The 16,701-nt window shown below is 44.0% G+C and overlaps 2 protein-coding genes across 2 annotated transcripts in view; both read left to right on the top strand.

Moving 5' to 3' along the window:
• Positions 1-5,008, top strand: part of LOC121571940 (transcription factor HIVEP3) — a 55,993-nt gene extending 50,985 nt beyond the window's left edge. Inside the window, exons 4-7 of the mRNA XM_041883737.2 lie at positions 1,462-1,637; positions 1,879-1,977; positions 2,071-2,930; positions 3,625-5,008. Coding sequence (XP_041739671.1) covers positions 1,462-1,637; positions 1,879-1,977; positions 2,071-2,930; positions 3,625-4,416 — 1,927 coding nt within the window. The 3' untranslated portion in view covers positions 4,417-5,008. The remainder of the gene's footprint in view (positions 1-1,461; positions 1,638-1,878; positions 1,978-2,070; positions 2,931-3,624) is intronic.
• A 6,819-nt stretch (positions 5,009-11,827) lies between these two features.
• LOC121572908 (endothelin-2-like) lies at positions 11,828-15,684 on the top strand. The gene is made up of 4 exons (XM_041884943.2): positions 11,828-12,029; positions 12,995-13,271; positions 13,908-14,012; positions 14,254-15,684. Exons 1-4 carry the CDS (start codon positions 11,963-11,965, stop codon positions 14,345-14,347), a joined length of 543 nt encoding a protein of 180 aa, XP_041740877.1. The 5' UTR covers positions 11,828-11,962; the 3' UTR covers positions 14,348-15,684.
• The last annotated feature ends 1,017 nt before the right edge of the window (positions 15,685-16,701 follow it).

The following is a 16,701-nucleotide window of genomic DNA, read 5'->3' as shown; positions in this document are numbered from 1 at the left end:
GAGGGATGATAAAACAAAGCAGTGAAAGACAGAGGAAGTCAAACAATGAACTTTCAGTATGGCTACATTACGGTGGAGTGTGGGCTGACTGAGGGAGGATTTAGTGTAGGCTGTCTCGCTGAAGATAAAGCTAGGGGCAGGATCTGTGAATGGGTGTCAGAGTAAACTATGAATTGTGAGTTGGTTGGTGGCCATCATTGTGCCTACATGCTGTATATCAGTTTCGGCGTGTGGGATTTTTTGTCATTGGGCACGTACACACGCATACATCCACACGCACATACACACACACACACAATTGAAATACTTCCACAAATCACATTACATCATAAAGGATTCAAACATTTCAAAGGTCGTTGATGCAAGGAGACTTAAGGAAACAAAAAGCACCTTCTCCTCCACACAGCTAGGCTGCCCATAATGGCTGAAACAGAGCAGTACCTAGACAGTGGTTTTGCTCTACTCTTAGGCAGCCCTGCAATCTGAAGGCCATGTACCGTAAGCCTATGTACGTGCCCCAGACTGCCAAATATCAATGCCACCCAGACTGCCCAAGAATGATATGAGGGACTGGTATTTAAGGAGCTTTTCAGAGAAGGCCTGCTCCATGTAACAATCAACACACACACACACACACACACACACACACACACACACACACACACACACACACACACACACACACACACACACAGAATTAAGCATGTTAGCTATCATTGTAATTCCTGTTCCTATTAATAGAAAGGTGTTTTATTTTCTGTTTATTTGGAGCAGCTGGTCTGAGCCCAGGGTTTCCCTCCCTCTCTTGTCTGTTTTTATTGGCTGGCTGTTCCAAACCCTGTGTTTTTATTGGCTGGCTATTCCAAACCCCGGCTGATGTTGCAGGCTTTCTGTGTTTGGACTGGGGTTGGGTGGTGGTGGTGTGAGAGGGTGGTGATGGGGGTTAGAGTCCCACTGCAGGGCCCCCACTTCAGCTTCACACAGAGGGGCTTTTATAACCCCAAACCAGAACACACTCCAGCCCAAAAGCATACACACAGAAGGGCGTGTGCCAAACAGATACGGTGATCAATGGAAACTTTATAGCAGCTTGCAGGTGCTATATACAGTATAAAGAATCAATGCGTATTACAGACATATGGACTGTGGTTTCATCAGGGGTGGAAATGAACTCACCACTAAAAATTTCACCCGGGATTCAGATCAAAAGATCAGAACTTTTGAAACTCTGTTCACTCACGTTTCACCAGTTTGAAAAAAAAAAAAAATGACACAAATATATATATATGTATTCACTAACTGTAAGTCGCTCTGGATAAGAGCGTCTGCTAAATGACTAAAATGTAAATGTAAAATGTTTTGGTGATATCACAAAGGTTTTTTGGTGCCAGCAATACCTATACATAATAAAACTACACTACACTAATTAAAAAATGTTCTCTGTCTCTCTCATCCCTTTAGCTACAGGTCTAGTGAGGAGTATGTGTACGTGCGGGGTCGAGGCAGGGGCAGATATGTGTGTGAGGAGTGTGGTATCCGCTGTAAGAAGCCTAGTATGCTCCGTAAACACATCCGCCTGCACACCGATTCACGACCCTACGTCTGCAAGCACTGCAACTTTGCCTTCAAAACCAAAGGTGAGCTATGGATAGACACAGGATTGCAGCCTTGTTGTGGTTACAAATAGTCACAGGACTGCAACTTTTTAGTGGGTATGGATAGGTACTGGGATTGCTGCCTTATTGGGACCAGGTCTCTCTTAAAAAATAGATTTATAAGGAAAGGGTACTGCTGACCTGCTTGGAGTTAGCATCTCTGTTCATCCAGTTTGTTAGGGATGTCTCGGGATGGTAATGTGAGGGTTCTCTGTTGTTCCAGGGAACCTCACTAAACACATGAAGTCCAAGGCCCATGGGAAGAAATGCCATGATGGGCCAATGACCGGCCCTTCCCTGGAAGAGACTGAGGCTGATGAAGGTAGGACGATGTTATGTTGCTGTGTCTACCTTATAAGTATCCAATAATACTTTGTTGTGTTGTGTTGCCTTATACTCCCCCCCTTCCTCTCAGGAGGCAATGAAGACTGCTCAGTCTGGCCAGAGACAGGACAGGACGAGCACCAATTCTCTGACGTCAGTGAAACTGAAGATGACTACGATGACAACGAGTATGATGATGAAGATGATGATGGTGAGGAGGAGTCCTGGTCCCATGAAGACCCTTCCACCACCTCCACAAGCCACCTGAACCCACCCAAACCCCCAGACCAGAACAGAACCACCCCAGACCGGGACAGGACCAGACCATCTGGTTCAAGCCCGTCCAGCCAGCCTCAGATACTGAATTCCCAGGAGCCAAGCCTCTGTTACCCTGCTGGTTCCCCCAGCAAGAAGAGAGCTCTGTTCTCCCGGAGGAGGCACCTGGACCGCGCTGGTCACCGCTCCCCACTGCACTGTCCATCACCAACCCTATCTCCATCTCCATCTCATCGCCTGTCCTCATCTCCAGCCCCAGCCCTATCTCTGCCCCTAACCCATCACATGTCTCCTGCTCACTCCCTATCCCCTAGAGGGGACCTGTCTCCTCTCCGCTGCCCTTCCCCTAGGCATAACCTCTCTCCTGTCTCCTGCCACCCCTCTCCTCCACCACTCTCATCCCTGTCCCCTAGGCATAAACTGTCCCCTGCCCCCTGTCACCCCTCCCCACCCTCCTCTCTGTCTCTGCTAGGTTGTCATGTCTCCCCCTCCCTAGAGAGACATCCGTCCCCCCTAAGAGGCCTCTCACCTGTCAGGCCCAAGTCCCCCAGTGGTGGCTCCCCTGCCCCTCAGGCTACCATCCCTGCTGAACACAGAACCTGTCTGCCCAGAGACCCATCTTCAAATCCCCACAGGGACAGACCTGCTACAGATACAAGCTCCAAGGCAAGGCTTGTGAGTATTTCACTGTCTCTCTCTGTCACCGCTAGAACACAACACAGACACACTTTGTGTCCGACCTTGTTGATATTTGATCAAGGTAGCTATGGAAGACTGTTTGGTTCGCTATTATTTTTGTTGTATAATTGGCTATAACGTGGTGACGGATTGGTTTGATAACCACAGTGCTGCTCACTCACCTGCGACGTAATCTGTCTCTGTTTGGTTAGTCGGTTCGGTTCAGAGATTAAAATAAACCCCTTTCTGCACACAAAGCAGTTCCTGTGCAGGCTAAACAGCCAAATTCAAGTAAAATAAACATACAAAACAAATATAGATATGCAGGCTGGTACATTCAGGGTTATTTTAAAGTCACACCTTTCTAGGAAAAGGAAGGAAGGGTAACTCTACTTTTATATAATTCAAACCAAACCAACAACACAAAACCTAAAAATAATGTGAGAGATCCCAAATAGACACAAATGTGTTTGTTCTGGGCAGTCGGTGATAAAACGAGACACACACCTATCATTAGATGTCTGAGATTGTAACCACAAGGACTGTCATCAGCCTCTAAATTTGTATCAATGTCTCAGTCAGCTCACCTGATATAAACATGGTATGTTTCTTCCAAGTCGTGTTGACGTTGTGGTTTGGTTGTGTCGTGGTTCTAACCTTTACACCCTTCCTTCCCCTCATCCCCACCCAGATGAAGAGCTACTCTGTTCAGGAGGACAACGAGCTGCGTCCCCCTCTCCTGCCCCCCAGGACTAGACCATCCAGAGGGGGCCATGGGGGTGTCCTCAGCCACCTGCCTCTCCACTCCCAGCAGCTAGCCAGGACCACCAACCTGATGATCCCCATTGGGGGGATCCACATGATACAGCCCAGGACCAGTCCACTCTACAGCCTGGTGACTAGCCCTGTGGCAGCAAAGGACACTCCTACTCCAGCAAGGATGGACCGGTCCATGGCAGCCCAGAACACCCCTACCCCAGCAGTAATAGACCGGTCCAGGTCATCGCAGGACTCCTCTACCTTAACACGAATGGACCGGTCCATGACAGCCCAGAACACCCCTACCCCAGCAGAGATGGACCAGTCCAGGATCAGGAGAGCTGGACTGGACAAAGGGCCACTTAGTTGGCCTTCATCGTTGAAGGACCATCAGAACACTCTGAATGAGGATGCTAGGCCTAGCACTAGCATTCACACCAGCTACCAGGACAACAGGGTAGGACAGGGAGAGGCCGGGGCCGGGTGTAGACAATCAGGACCTCTCCCAGACAAGGCAGGTATGGCCCATGTACAGGTGTGCACCATGATACCAGAGAATCATGGGAGTTTGAGTCAAAGGGAAGAGACTAAACTACTGTTCACTGGGACAGAGGTAGCAGGCAGCTCACACACTACAGGCGCCCGGACGAGCACAGAAGGGGAACCACACACACAGAAGGAGATACAGATACACACGTTAGAGGAGGAAGTGTTTAACAAGTGACTACCCAAGGCCAAAATACCTTCTTCTTTCCAGATTAAACTCTGATAGGAAGGAGCACCTTTAGGGATCAGTGCAACAGACTTGTCTTGGGTACATCTGATATGGCATCGTATTTCCTACATAAGGGATACGGTACCATGTCAGAGACAGATATGGTCTCAGAGCTACAAACAGTTCTGGTTTTGAGACTGAAGAAGACAAAAGGAATCCAAGAAGAGCACTCGGGAGCATACGGCTTCTGACTATAATGTGATTATGTAATTAAATGAATAATATATAGATATGTTGAATATGCAGTATATGTTTTGTAATCTTTTTTTACTCTCTTCTTTTGTTTGATGTCATTGCTGTTAATTTATTATTGATGTGCTCTTATGCAATTCTGTACTATCCTCTGTGAGAGCTGGAATGAAATGTAGATGATAAAGATTTTATTTAGTTAATCTCGCCCCCGTCTACCCCTTTGATAACTCTATAATACACTATACTACTCTTGCTGTTTTTATACTGTATGATGTACAGGTGTAGGATCTTCATTTGACATATATTGTCCCAGCAAAATAATCCTGCATCAACAGGATTTGAATGTTTAGACTATAATGTTGCTTGATCGGTGGTTAGGCTGTTAGCTGGTCAAAGGTAGGCTACATGAAAAGTGCAATACTGTTAATATAACCGTGTGTTAGTGTGGGTTTTCAGTGAATTTATGTAAATCACAAAGCTCATCTGCATTTCCTGCGGTGCAGGAAAATTCTCAGCAACAAAAGCGTGGTCAAATGAAGATCCTACACCTGTAAGACCAAATATAGGAAGGTACTAGAAATCTACTCACCTTGACTAGTATTTTGAAGTGCAATTTCTGTCAAGATTGTGGCTTGAAATGTCATTCTTAATGACTGTGATTTATTGTTTATTTTAAAGCTGGAATCCTTAATGGTGAAACCGCCACGTCCATTTGCGATATTACAACAACAAAGAAGTTACTGCAAACAACGAACACTATTGTTTTTCAATCGAACATCATTGCACGCGCGATAGAACAGCAGAATATGTACTGCACATTTTTTTTTTACAATGTAGGGCGACGCTCCTCACCTCTGCTTCATCAACAAAACAAAAACAATGGCCATGTGGCAGACAGTGGCGCCGTTTCCCCTACTGCGGATTCCATCTTTAAAGATTGTTCATTTTTTTATGTTGTCTGTTTGTTTTGAAGAATCAGGGTTAGAATAATATCTTATTTTATACTATCTCGTTGAGACTAAATCTTGGAATAAGAATACGCATTCGGGGTAGAAAAGCTAACTCCACTCATTGGATATTCATATAAATATATATTGTTTTGATCATCTGCTGTACATGGTGCAGTCTATATTTATTGTCATTGTCATATAGTAATAACAGGTCGTTTTTATAAAGGAGGCAGTTTCCATATTTGTCATTTTCATGTGTCTTTTACCATTAAAACTCGTTTTTACAGATTTATAAAAAATTGTGTCCCTGTGTATATTTTCTTTCGACCTTAAACATTTGGTTCTGTATAATTCAATGCAGAATCATTCAACAGTGCTACGGTATATATTGTATTGTATATCGCCACCTTGTGGCTGCTAGTGTTAGTCCCTCACTAGTCCAGTACATTTGTACATTTCAGTCATTCAGCAGACGCTCTTATCCAGAACGACTTACAGTTAGTGCATTCATCTTAACATAGCTAGGCGAGACAACCACATATCGCAGTCAGATACTAGTCACAAACTAGTCATGTACAATGCCATGGAGTGTATGGAGCAATTTAGAATTGCAATTTCTATCTGCAACCCTCCAAACGTTATCACCTTCTGAGTTTTCTATAGCTCTATTCCCTCTTCTTTAGCTATAGGACGTAAGATGTAACCAATACGGTAATAGTGCCACCTTATATGACAGGCAAAGTGGAACTTTCGGCATATTGCTTGGCCCTATCTATTTCCCTCAGGGGCTAAGGTGTGGACTTGGGATAGTGGCTCAACTACTATTAGCCCCTGCCCCCTTGTGGAGATCTGAGAGGATTATGTAGATATAACATAGTAATAACACCACCAGCCAGGTGGAATTGTTGCCATATTGCGTACACCGACCTATCCACTTCTCTCAGATCTACACTAGTGTGTAGGGTGCATAGGGGTTATATGGATTGATTTGGTATGGGGCATCTACAGTATGCTCTGGAGTAGCTGCTGCGGTTCAGACTGTTTCTTTGTCTCACTATAAGGACAATGTCTTTGTCAGCCACTAGATGTCCCTAGCATCAAGCCACTGGAGACTGTTGCTCAGGACTGCAGTTTGCTGAAAACGATGACATCATCTAGTTAAGATAATGGCCATCCATCCCTACTGTATTTCACCCAGAAATTGACATAAAGCATAATTGACATAATTATAAATTTCCAATTAGCCATGGTTGCATTTCAGTCAATATATTCCCAATGTAATTTAGGATTGGTAATGTAGTAGAGTCTCATTCTAATGAGAACTTGTTGAAATTAAATAATTGAATATCTCGGCTACCAGATATAATATGGATTTTCAAGTGTTAGTTCTGGCCATGATATCCAATAGGTCAATGAGTATGTTGAGTGAGGCGTTGGCCCTGCTCCAACATCCATACTAGCATACCACCTATGAAGTAATATGTTGGGCACACATTCTATCTAAGTATGCTTTTATGGACATTGGAATGTAATCTTTGAGGAATTTCGTGAATAGCAGTAAACCCGGTTGTACCAATACAGCCATCTGGCTGGCTAGAGTTAGAAGTTAGTTACACATTCCCATATACACTGAACAAAAATATAAACGTAACATGTAAAGTGTTGGTCCCATGTTTTATGAGCAGAAATAAAATATTCCAGAAATGTTCCATGCGTACAAAAAGCATATTTATCTCAAATTTTGTGCACAAATTTGTTTACATCCCTGTTAGTGAGCATATCTCCTTTGCCAAGATAATCCATCCATCTGACAGGTGTGGTATATCAAGAATCTGATTAAACAGCATGATCATTACACAGGTGCACCTTGTACTGGGGACAATAAAAGGCCACTCTAAAATGTACACACAACACAATGCCACAGATGTCTCAAGTTTTGAGGGAGTGTGCAATTGGCATGCTGACTGCAGGAATGTCCACTAGAGCTAATGCCATAAGCCGCCTCCAATGTCGTTTTAGAGAATTTGGCAGTACGTCCAACCGGCCTCACATCCGCTGACCACATGTAACCATCCAGCTTCTTCACCTACGGGATCGTCTGAGACCAGCCACCTGGACAGCTGATGAAACTGCGGGTTTGCACAACCAGTGAATTTCTGTACAAACTGTCAGAAACCATCCCAGGAAAGCTCATCTGCATGCTCGTGGTCCTCACCAGGGTCTTGACCTGACTGTAGTTCGGCGTTGTACCAGGCAGATGGCAGACAGCGTGTATGGCGTCGTGTGGGTGAGCGATGTGAAATGAGTGCCCCATGGTGGTGGTGGGGTTATGGTATGGGAAGGGACAAGCTACTGACAACGAACACAATTGCATTTTATCGATTGCAATTTGAATGCACAGAGATACCGTTACGGGATCCTGAGGCCCAATGTCATGCCATTAATCCGCCAACATCACCTCATATTCCAGCATGATAATGCCCAGCCCCATGTCGCAAGGATCTGTACACAATTCCTGGAAGCTGAAAATGTCCCAGTTCTTCTATGGCCTGCATACTCACCAGACATGTTACCCATTGAGCATGTTTGGGATTCTCTGGATCGATGTGTACGACAGCACGTTCCAGTTCGCGCCAATATCCACTTCACACGGCCATTGAAGAGGGGTGGGACAACATTCCACAGGCCACAATCAACAGCCTGATCAACACTATGCGAAGGAGATGTGTCACACTGCATGAGGCAAATGGTGGTCACACCAAATACTGACTGGTTTTCTGATCCACGCCCCTATCTTTTTTTTAAGGTATCTGTGACCAACAGATGCACATCTGTATTCTCAGTCACGTGAAATCCATAGATTATGGCCTAATGAATTTATTTCAATTGACTCATTTCCTCATATGAACTGTAACTCAGTAAAATCTTTGAAATTGTTGCATGTTGCATTTATGATTTTGTTCAGTGAATTTATAGTGCCTGTGGAGTAATAAGGACACCATCCCTGGATTGCTCCTAGGCAGATATGATTCATAGTTAGTGACCCTGAATCACATATCACCATATAAACACCTGGACTATCATCAAACATTTGTTTTATTTTTGGAGGTGGGTGTTGAGCGGAAACTTTGAGTCAGAAGCTGTTATTGCTTTATTTCTTTGAAAGTCTAGTAATTCACTGAGAGGTATGTGATATGATGTGCCGGCGGATATGTTGGTTATTATGGTCAAAGCTGGTATATAATGTTGATAGAGGCTTGATACAGGATTTGCTATGGTTTCAAGATTCAGCCCTCATTGTTTCACTCCCAACCCCCACTCATAAAGAGGTGTTGGGCCACATTCAAATACATGTTTACATTCTTTACCCTGTGTCATCTCTACATACTCATACCAATGGAATTGACAGGATAAAGAAGTGAGAGGGAGTGGGGCAGTCTGTGCTTAAAGGCAGGTGTGTTTTAATTGTTGCTCCATCCCCGCTAAACCCGTGTGACCTGTATAATATAGAAACTGATGTTGGCTTTTGTTCTTGTTTTATAGCAATCATTATCTCTCTCAGAAAAGTACGACATAATGCTAATATCCTGCCCTGTCATATCACAGACCTCCCACATTCTAAACACATTCCGAACTGACTATGGCATTGCTCAGTCAATGATACAACGGAACATTTTCTGTCTGTCATTTTAGACATTATTTAACTCGAGTCTACGTGCTGTTATCTTTCAGTATGCTTCTCTATGCTATCCTGTCTGTGGTTTCCTTCATACAAATAATATTTAGGGGGTTTTATTGGGTGCAGACAGATGGGCCTCCTGTAGCTCAGTTGGTAGAGCATGGCGCTTGCAACGTCAGGGTTGTGGGTTCGATTCCCACGGGGGGCCAGTATGAAAAATGTATGCACTCACTGTAAGTCGCTCTGGATAAGACCATCTACTAAAATGTACAAATGATTAATTGTGCAGATACTGTATGGTATTGGCTGATACGACTCACTCAAATGCAGTCGTCTCATTTTATGAGTAAAATAAGTGTAAAAGATAATGACTGCCCACCTATGTCCATACATGTCTGGCGGATTATTCCACTTTGTTTAGTCACTTAGTTTTGTCACCGACTCTCTCTTTCTCTGTGTCTGTCTCACTGTCTGTGACCTGTTTTAATGAAGGGAGGTGATGATGATTGTGCCAAGGAATCCGCTCTGTGTTTGTCATCTCGCCACCCTGCATTCCTCTCTCTCTCTCTCTCTCTCTCTCTCTCTCTCTCTCTCTCTCTCTCTCTCTCTCTCTCTCTCTCTCTCTCTCTCTCTCTCTCTCTCTCTCTCTCTCTCTCTCTCTCTCTCTCTCTACCATGTCCCCCCCCCCCTCGTGTTGTCTAGAAAGAACAAGGGAGAGCGGGGTTTGGGGGGATGGAGGGGTGGGGGGTCTTTCTCCAGACCGGTTCCACCTCGCCAGCCCGCGCAATGTTGGACAAATATTTGCTTTGGACAACTTTTTTTTCCTAATGGAACAAATTGTTTCTGAAATGCCATTGTTTTGTGGATTGTGACATCACTTTGGCCTTTCCTCCATGGCCCCCCTCCCCCTTACAAAGACTGCATGTTCCTACAAAGTGTTTTTTCCCCCTCTCATTGAAGAATGTTGTTTTTCGAGTTGAGGTTGTCCCCAGTGCACCTTTAGCTTGCCTTTGATGGTATAGCTATATCATGTCTGGCCAAACAGCAGCCTACTGCACCGCAGGCTTTTCCACATGGAACATCTGGGGGATTTACAGTAAAAACACTGGCATATAAAACACAGTGATTACTGTTCCTAAACTGCTGTTGACATTCTGCAGGGAATAGTTTCAACATTTGGCTGCATGGGTACTAGCGAGATAGGAGGTTTCAGTATCCAAATGCAACTTATGGGAAAGATAGGAGGTGTCAGTCTCCAAATGTAACTTATTCCTCACTGACCACAGGTGAATTGGAGTCGTCGATGCCGATGCTATTTGCTGTACTCAATAAGACTTTGTAAAATCTTTATATTTTAGATGCTTAGCTGTAGACTATAGTATTGGAGTATGGCATCACATAGCCTACCCCTCTGAACCTCACAACACAACGTTTTACTTTGTGCATGAATGAACTTACCTATATTCCACTCTGATCAACAGTATTCATATCAGTAATCCTTTAAACTATGTATTTACATGCATTATCTGGTGGTATTCCTTTATCTGATGCACGTAGTGCTTTTCACTTCCACTGCCTGATCATGTGCTACTGGAATTTACCACTGAATCACGTAGTCTTCCTTCACCACTGATAGGAACAGGAATACCCAGGAAGATTTGCATGACTTTGCTAGTCTTTTGTCTATCTAGATTGACACTCCACTATGTAGGAGGGCAGCTCCTTCCCTCAGGCTGATCAATATTTACAGCTGTCTTGTTAGAGTGGAAGGACTGTGTGATTGGCCATGCAAACGGGCAGAAGGGTGTATGTCTGTGTGTGTGTATGTGTGTGCTTGCATGTGGTGTGTGTGTGTGTGACTGTGTGTCGGTGTTAATGTGTGTGTGTGCTTGTGTGGGCCCCCTGGGGGTCATGTGGCGTGTTCTACACTATCTCTGTATCGGGGATCATGTCACACGTCTGTCAAATTGCCGACACTGAGATAGCGTGTGTGACAGTGGGGTTGTCCCGGATGCATCTGGCTCTGACCTCTCTGTTCCACGGGGGCGCTGGGTCTTGCTCTGATTGCTCCCTCTGCTGTGAACATCACCAGCCCTGAGGACCTGTAGTGGCAGCATGCAAAACAACAGTCCCCATCATCAGCCACTATCTTTACAGCCTTTCCTTTTACTGATGACACCAGGTCTTCCCTCCGCCTACAGGTTTCCCTCTCCTGCCTGCCTTACGTCCCGGAAAAATCCAAAGCATTCCCAGATTCCAAGCCTTTTCTGGTGATTTCCTGTCTCTGTCTCTGTCAATGACAATGACCGCCATACTCCATAAGGGTTACAACAACTACACAATAGCAGTTAATTCATTTTCCTTCTCTCTTCCTGTTGCCTGGAATGTGTCAAGAGTGAGAGGCAGGCAGGCAGCTGCTGAATGGTGATCATTGTGAAACAACATGGGTAGGAGGTGTGGTAAGGTAGGTGACATCACAGAGTTGGGGCATAAGTAGAGGGCCAGAGGACACTACAGCACAAAGCACCTGTTGCCTCTCTCTTTCTCTTTATTGGCATCACTCAGGACTGTAAAGCTGTAGCTACTATTACTGTTAACTCTACTCTATTGTCTTGTGGACTCTTGGATATTATTACATTCTACGTCTTCAGAGATACTCTATCAGAGAATAACTATGGCTCTATCACTGAACTCCATCCTGGCTCTCACCATCATCACACTCTGTGTGCTCCTGCAGGAGGGTAAGCTATAACTTTTTATTAAACATTTATATCACTTTGTTTTATTATATAAGTATTACATTTTCTTTTCATGAGGCTATTAAATGGAACATGAGGGGTCATAGTTTAGTTGAGATGTCAGAGTTGGCTGAGGTGGTGCGGGGAGATCCAGAATAACATGATACAACCCACAATGACAAAAGATGGAGAAACATTTACATTTTATTGTCACACACCGGATAGGTGCAGTGAAATCTGTTGTATTACAGGGTCAGCCAAAGTAGTGCGGCGCCCCTGGAGCAAATTAGGGTTAAGTGCCTTGCTCAAGGGCACATTGACAGATATTTCACCTTGTCGGCTCAGGTACTCGAACCAGCAACCTTTCAGTTACTGGCTCAATGCGCTAACCTCTAGCCCACCTGCCACCCTGATGTTAAAATTCCTGCTGCACCATATATGCTTAGTCTTGTCATTACTTAGTTTCACTCTCAGAATGATAGCTCAGTTAATCGCTGCTCTTGCAGGTGTACTGAGAGTTGGGTGGCTCATGGCACATGCTACCTGTTGCCAGACTCTTTGACCTACTCCCCCAGTTCCCCCTACAGAGATATAATACAATTCGAAGATAGGCTATAATCATCCTCTGTCTGATTAGATGCAGATTATATTGGCACGGTTCAACTCCTATCACATTATATTATCACTGCATTTGACTTGAAACAACTCAGTCTTTGTTTGACTTGAATAACCTTTCATAACATATTAGTTATAAATCAAAGTCCAAATGTGTTTGACAAGACCTGATGCATAGGAGAATGGGATGGCAGTTAGCCTACATGTACTTCTCTGTATCAGTGAAAAGGGATTTTGATTAGGATGTGGTTATGTGTATTTGCTCTGTGCTGATTGTCAAATTGCACAGTCATCCGGTGATTCTGCTGAGTTATAACCAGGCTCTTAACCAATGATCTTTTCTGTCTCTATAGGTTTTGGGCTCCCTGTATCCAGCCAGCCTGAGCTCCCTGCCCAGTCCCCATCCCAGAACAGCCCACACCACACCAGGGTTAAACGATGCTCCTGCAGTAACTGGCTGGACAACGAATGCATCTACTTCTGTCACCTGGACATCATTTGGGTCAACACTCCCAATAAGATCATCCCCTACGGTCTTGGCAGCCCCTTGTCCCGACGTCGCCGCTCTACCGGGCGATGTGAATGTGCCCACCCAGCCGACAGGACCTGCTCCAGATTCTGCCACAACAGGTGAGCTCACCTTCAGAGATAAGGAACTTCTACCCTCCTTCCCTCCCTCATCCTCTCCAACTCCTTCCCCGCCTTGCCTCCCTGCTAGATACCAGATTGTTACAAGCCAGTGACTATCAGTGTCAGTCAGTCATCTGTGACCTGCCTGTATCAGGTTGTATCAGGGCTGCTTGTGGAGGAGATGCAGGGAGGAGGCGTATTGTCTTTAGATGTGTAACTAGGGGAGGAGGGAGGAGGGGGAGGGAGGATGGATGTGGGAATAGCCTGCATGTTCTGGAGGCTTAGAACTCCCTTACAGACAGGTCCATTAGTCATGACACTATTTTTGGAATGTTTTACCGGCGGGAATGTCTGTTTTATTACTACAGTTATTGCTGTTATGACATACCAAGGTTGAGGATTAGTCTGTGTGTCCCAACGAGGTTTTATCCTGCTCTGTGAAAAGTCACTGAGAACAGGCTGTAGGGCATGAGGTACAGACATTACTGGGTTGAAATCCATAGCCAATCGTCTCTCACTGCTAGTATTGTAGAATTCTGTGGTACAGAATCCAGTCTCATGGCCCTTAAGGAGTAGTCTAAATAATGTTTTCTTGGTTTGCTCTCATTTTGACATGGTTGTTCTTTCTGTCTGCAGCTCAGAGAACCCCAGATTCGTAGTGGTAGGCCCCTCAGACCAGACCCTGGACCAGACTGTTAGCAGTCCAGACACAACCAGCAACGACCTATTGACCTCTCTCAGGTAAGAGAAAAACAAGATACCATCACAGCCTCTTAGGAGCAGTTTCTCAGACCTAGGTTAATCTTATTGCTGGACTAAAAAGCATGCCCAATGGAGATTCTCCATTGAGGATGTTTTTTCAGGCCAGAAGTATTGGCCAATAGAGAGATCCCACTAACATTCAGCAAGTTTTTTTTGTGTCTTTGAAAAGACAACATGGAATCTGATCTTAACCTGATGTTTCTCTCTTTGTTCTTTACAGAAACATGGTCCAATCCAACATGGCTGCCATAGAGAAGGGTGCTCCCTCCAGGAAGAAGAACGCCTCCAGAGCCAACAGACTGAACATCAGGTAGATGAGGAGGAGGTAGGAAGAGGAGCTTGAATAGCTCCAGAGCATCCGAACAAAGACCGCCTGGAGGAGATTAGGGAGTCCTCCCCAGGGAAGACAGAGAGGTCCTGAGAGGAGAGGCCCTGAGAAGAGGGCAAAGATGGAACACTGCCCACTGGCTGCCCGCTGATTGTTGTATACCACACAGTGGACTGGATATGGACATTATCTGGATATGAGTCTTGGACTAATCTAGCTAAGAGTCTGGCTTAGAAGACTAGGGAGGTTTATGTGTGTCCTCTGTGAACTATGACAGTCTGGACTAGAATGGTTACTGACTGTTTGCTGGGCATGGGTTGTCATCATGTCCCAAACATAAATACACGTTATGTGTCTGAGCACCTGAAATGGGTGGATGCAAGCCAAGGCATTCTGGAGGGATCTTAGCCTATGTTCAGTTTACAGGCTTACTTCATTAGTGCCTTGGAAATATTGACCACTATTCTCATTTTGATTTTGATCCTTACTTTACCTGTCGCAAGACATGTACTATATCATAAAAACATATTTTTTAATCCTCTGTATCAGAGATTAATTGCCAGTTTATAGTGATTGCCATGCATGCATTTAAATTACTTGAAATATTTTTGGCACATGAAGGACATTACTTTAAGGGACAGGGAATTACTACAAACACAGCCTTCCTGAAGCAGCAGATAAAAGCAGGTCTATTGTCATGACGGAAGTATTTATTGCATAGCCACTGTTGATTGTTTTGATTGTAGACAGAGTGAAGGCAGCAGGTTTCAATGGGTCTGCTCCTTGCCAAATGTGCAGTGATTGTTTTTCTGCTTTCAACAAATGTCCATTAATGTCCATGTTAATACCCGTTAGGAAATTATGGCACTGCACTTTTGTTCTAATGCCTTCAAAGGAATGTGTTTTAATGTCCAGTACACTTTAGATGACTTGGGCTGATAGCTGTACGCCAGCCACTGTCTGGCCATAAGGCATTTACTGTAAACACTACATCAAAAAACAAGTCTTCCACTGATGTTCAAGTCCAATATTACAATGCTGTATATTTATGATATTATTATTTATGTATTTGTTTGTGTGTTGTTTAGGAATTTGTGTATCAAAATGCTGGACTGTGCTTTTGTTTTATGAACTGTTGTTATCTCTAGAAGGACAATTCACCCTCAATAGTCTATTTAGCAGTCAAGGACACTATAGGAAGTTGAAAGAAATGTTTACTCATAAAATGTGTTGTTATCTACTGTACAAAACTCTGAAATTATTTATTTAACTTATTTGTGGGATATATTTATATATTTGTGTTGTGTGAGTTTACCACTTTTAAAATGTAAGGAAATAAATACTAAAATGAATGCTCTTGCTTTGTTTGATTATTTCATAATGACAATTGGTTCTTGTTTAAAGTTTAAAGTTGTATTGGCACGTGCACAAGTACGGTGAAATGCCTTTCTTGCAATCTCTTTCTCAAAAATGCAGTAATCAATATCAGTAGTACTATAAAATAAAGTAGAACAAAAACACACGAGAAATAGAAATAACACGAGAGAGTAAATAAGTTATAGGCTCTGTCGTAGCCGGCCGTGACCCGGGAGACCCATGGGGCGGCGCACAATTGGCCCAGCGTCGTCCAGGGTAGGGGAGGGAATGGCCGGCAGGGATGTAGCTCAGTTGGTAGAGCATGGCATTTGCAAAGTCAGGGTTGTGGGTTCGATTCCCACGGGGGGCCAGTATGAAAAAAATAATGTATGCACTCACTAACTGTAAGTCGCTCTGGATAAGAGCGTCTGCTAAATGACTAAAATGTAAAAATGTAAATGTTATATACAGGGTCAGTTCCAGGGTCAGTGCCAATTCCATATTTACAATGTGCAGGGATACTGGAGTGGTAGGGGTAGATATGTATAGGGGTAAGGTGACTAGGCATCAGGATATACATTATTATAAACAGAGTATGATGATTGTATGGGAGTGCGTGTGTGTAGAGTCAGTATGAATGTGTATGCGTGTGTATTGGAGTGTATGTGTGTACTTGTTTTCCTACATTATCAGGACACCAAAGTCATAACATTTCACCCAAATGTCCTGAAAAGGTAGTAAAACAAGAACTTTGTTTTAGGGTTAGGGTTAGGTTTAGGGTTAGGGTTTTTGGGGTTAAGGTTAGGGTTAGGTTAAGAGTTAGGGGTAGGATTAGGTTTAGGGAAAATAGGATTTTTATGGTCAACATGTTTACCCTCCAAAACATCCTGAAATTTCACGAAAACAAAGCTAAGTGAGTGAGTGAGTGTGTAGAGTGTGCATGGAGTCAGTGCAAAACATAATCATAATAACATATTGAAGGGT

Source organism: Coregonus clupeaformis, chromosome 8 (assembly GCF_020615455.1).
Source record: "Coregonus clupeaformis isolate EN_2021a chromosome 8, ASM2061545v1, whole genome shotgun sequence".
Classification (NCBI taxonomy): Eukaryota; Metazoa; Chordata; class Actinopteri; order Salmoniformes; family Salmonidae; genus Coregonus; species Coregonus clupeaformis.
This window is presented reverse-complemented; position numbering and strand designations above follow the sequence as displayed.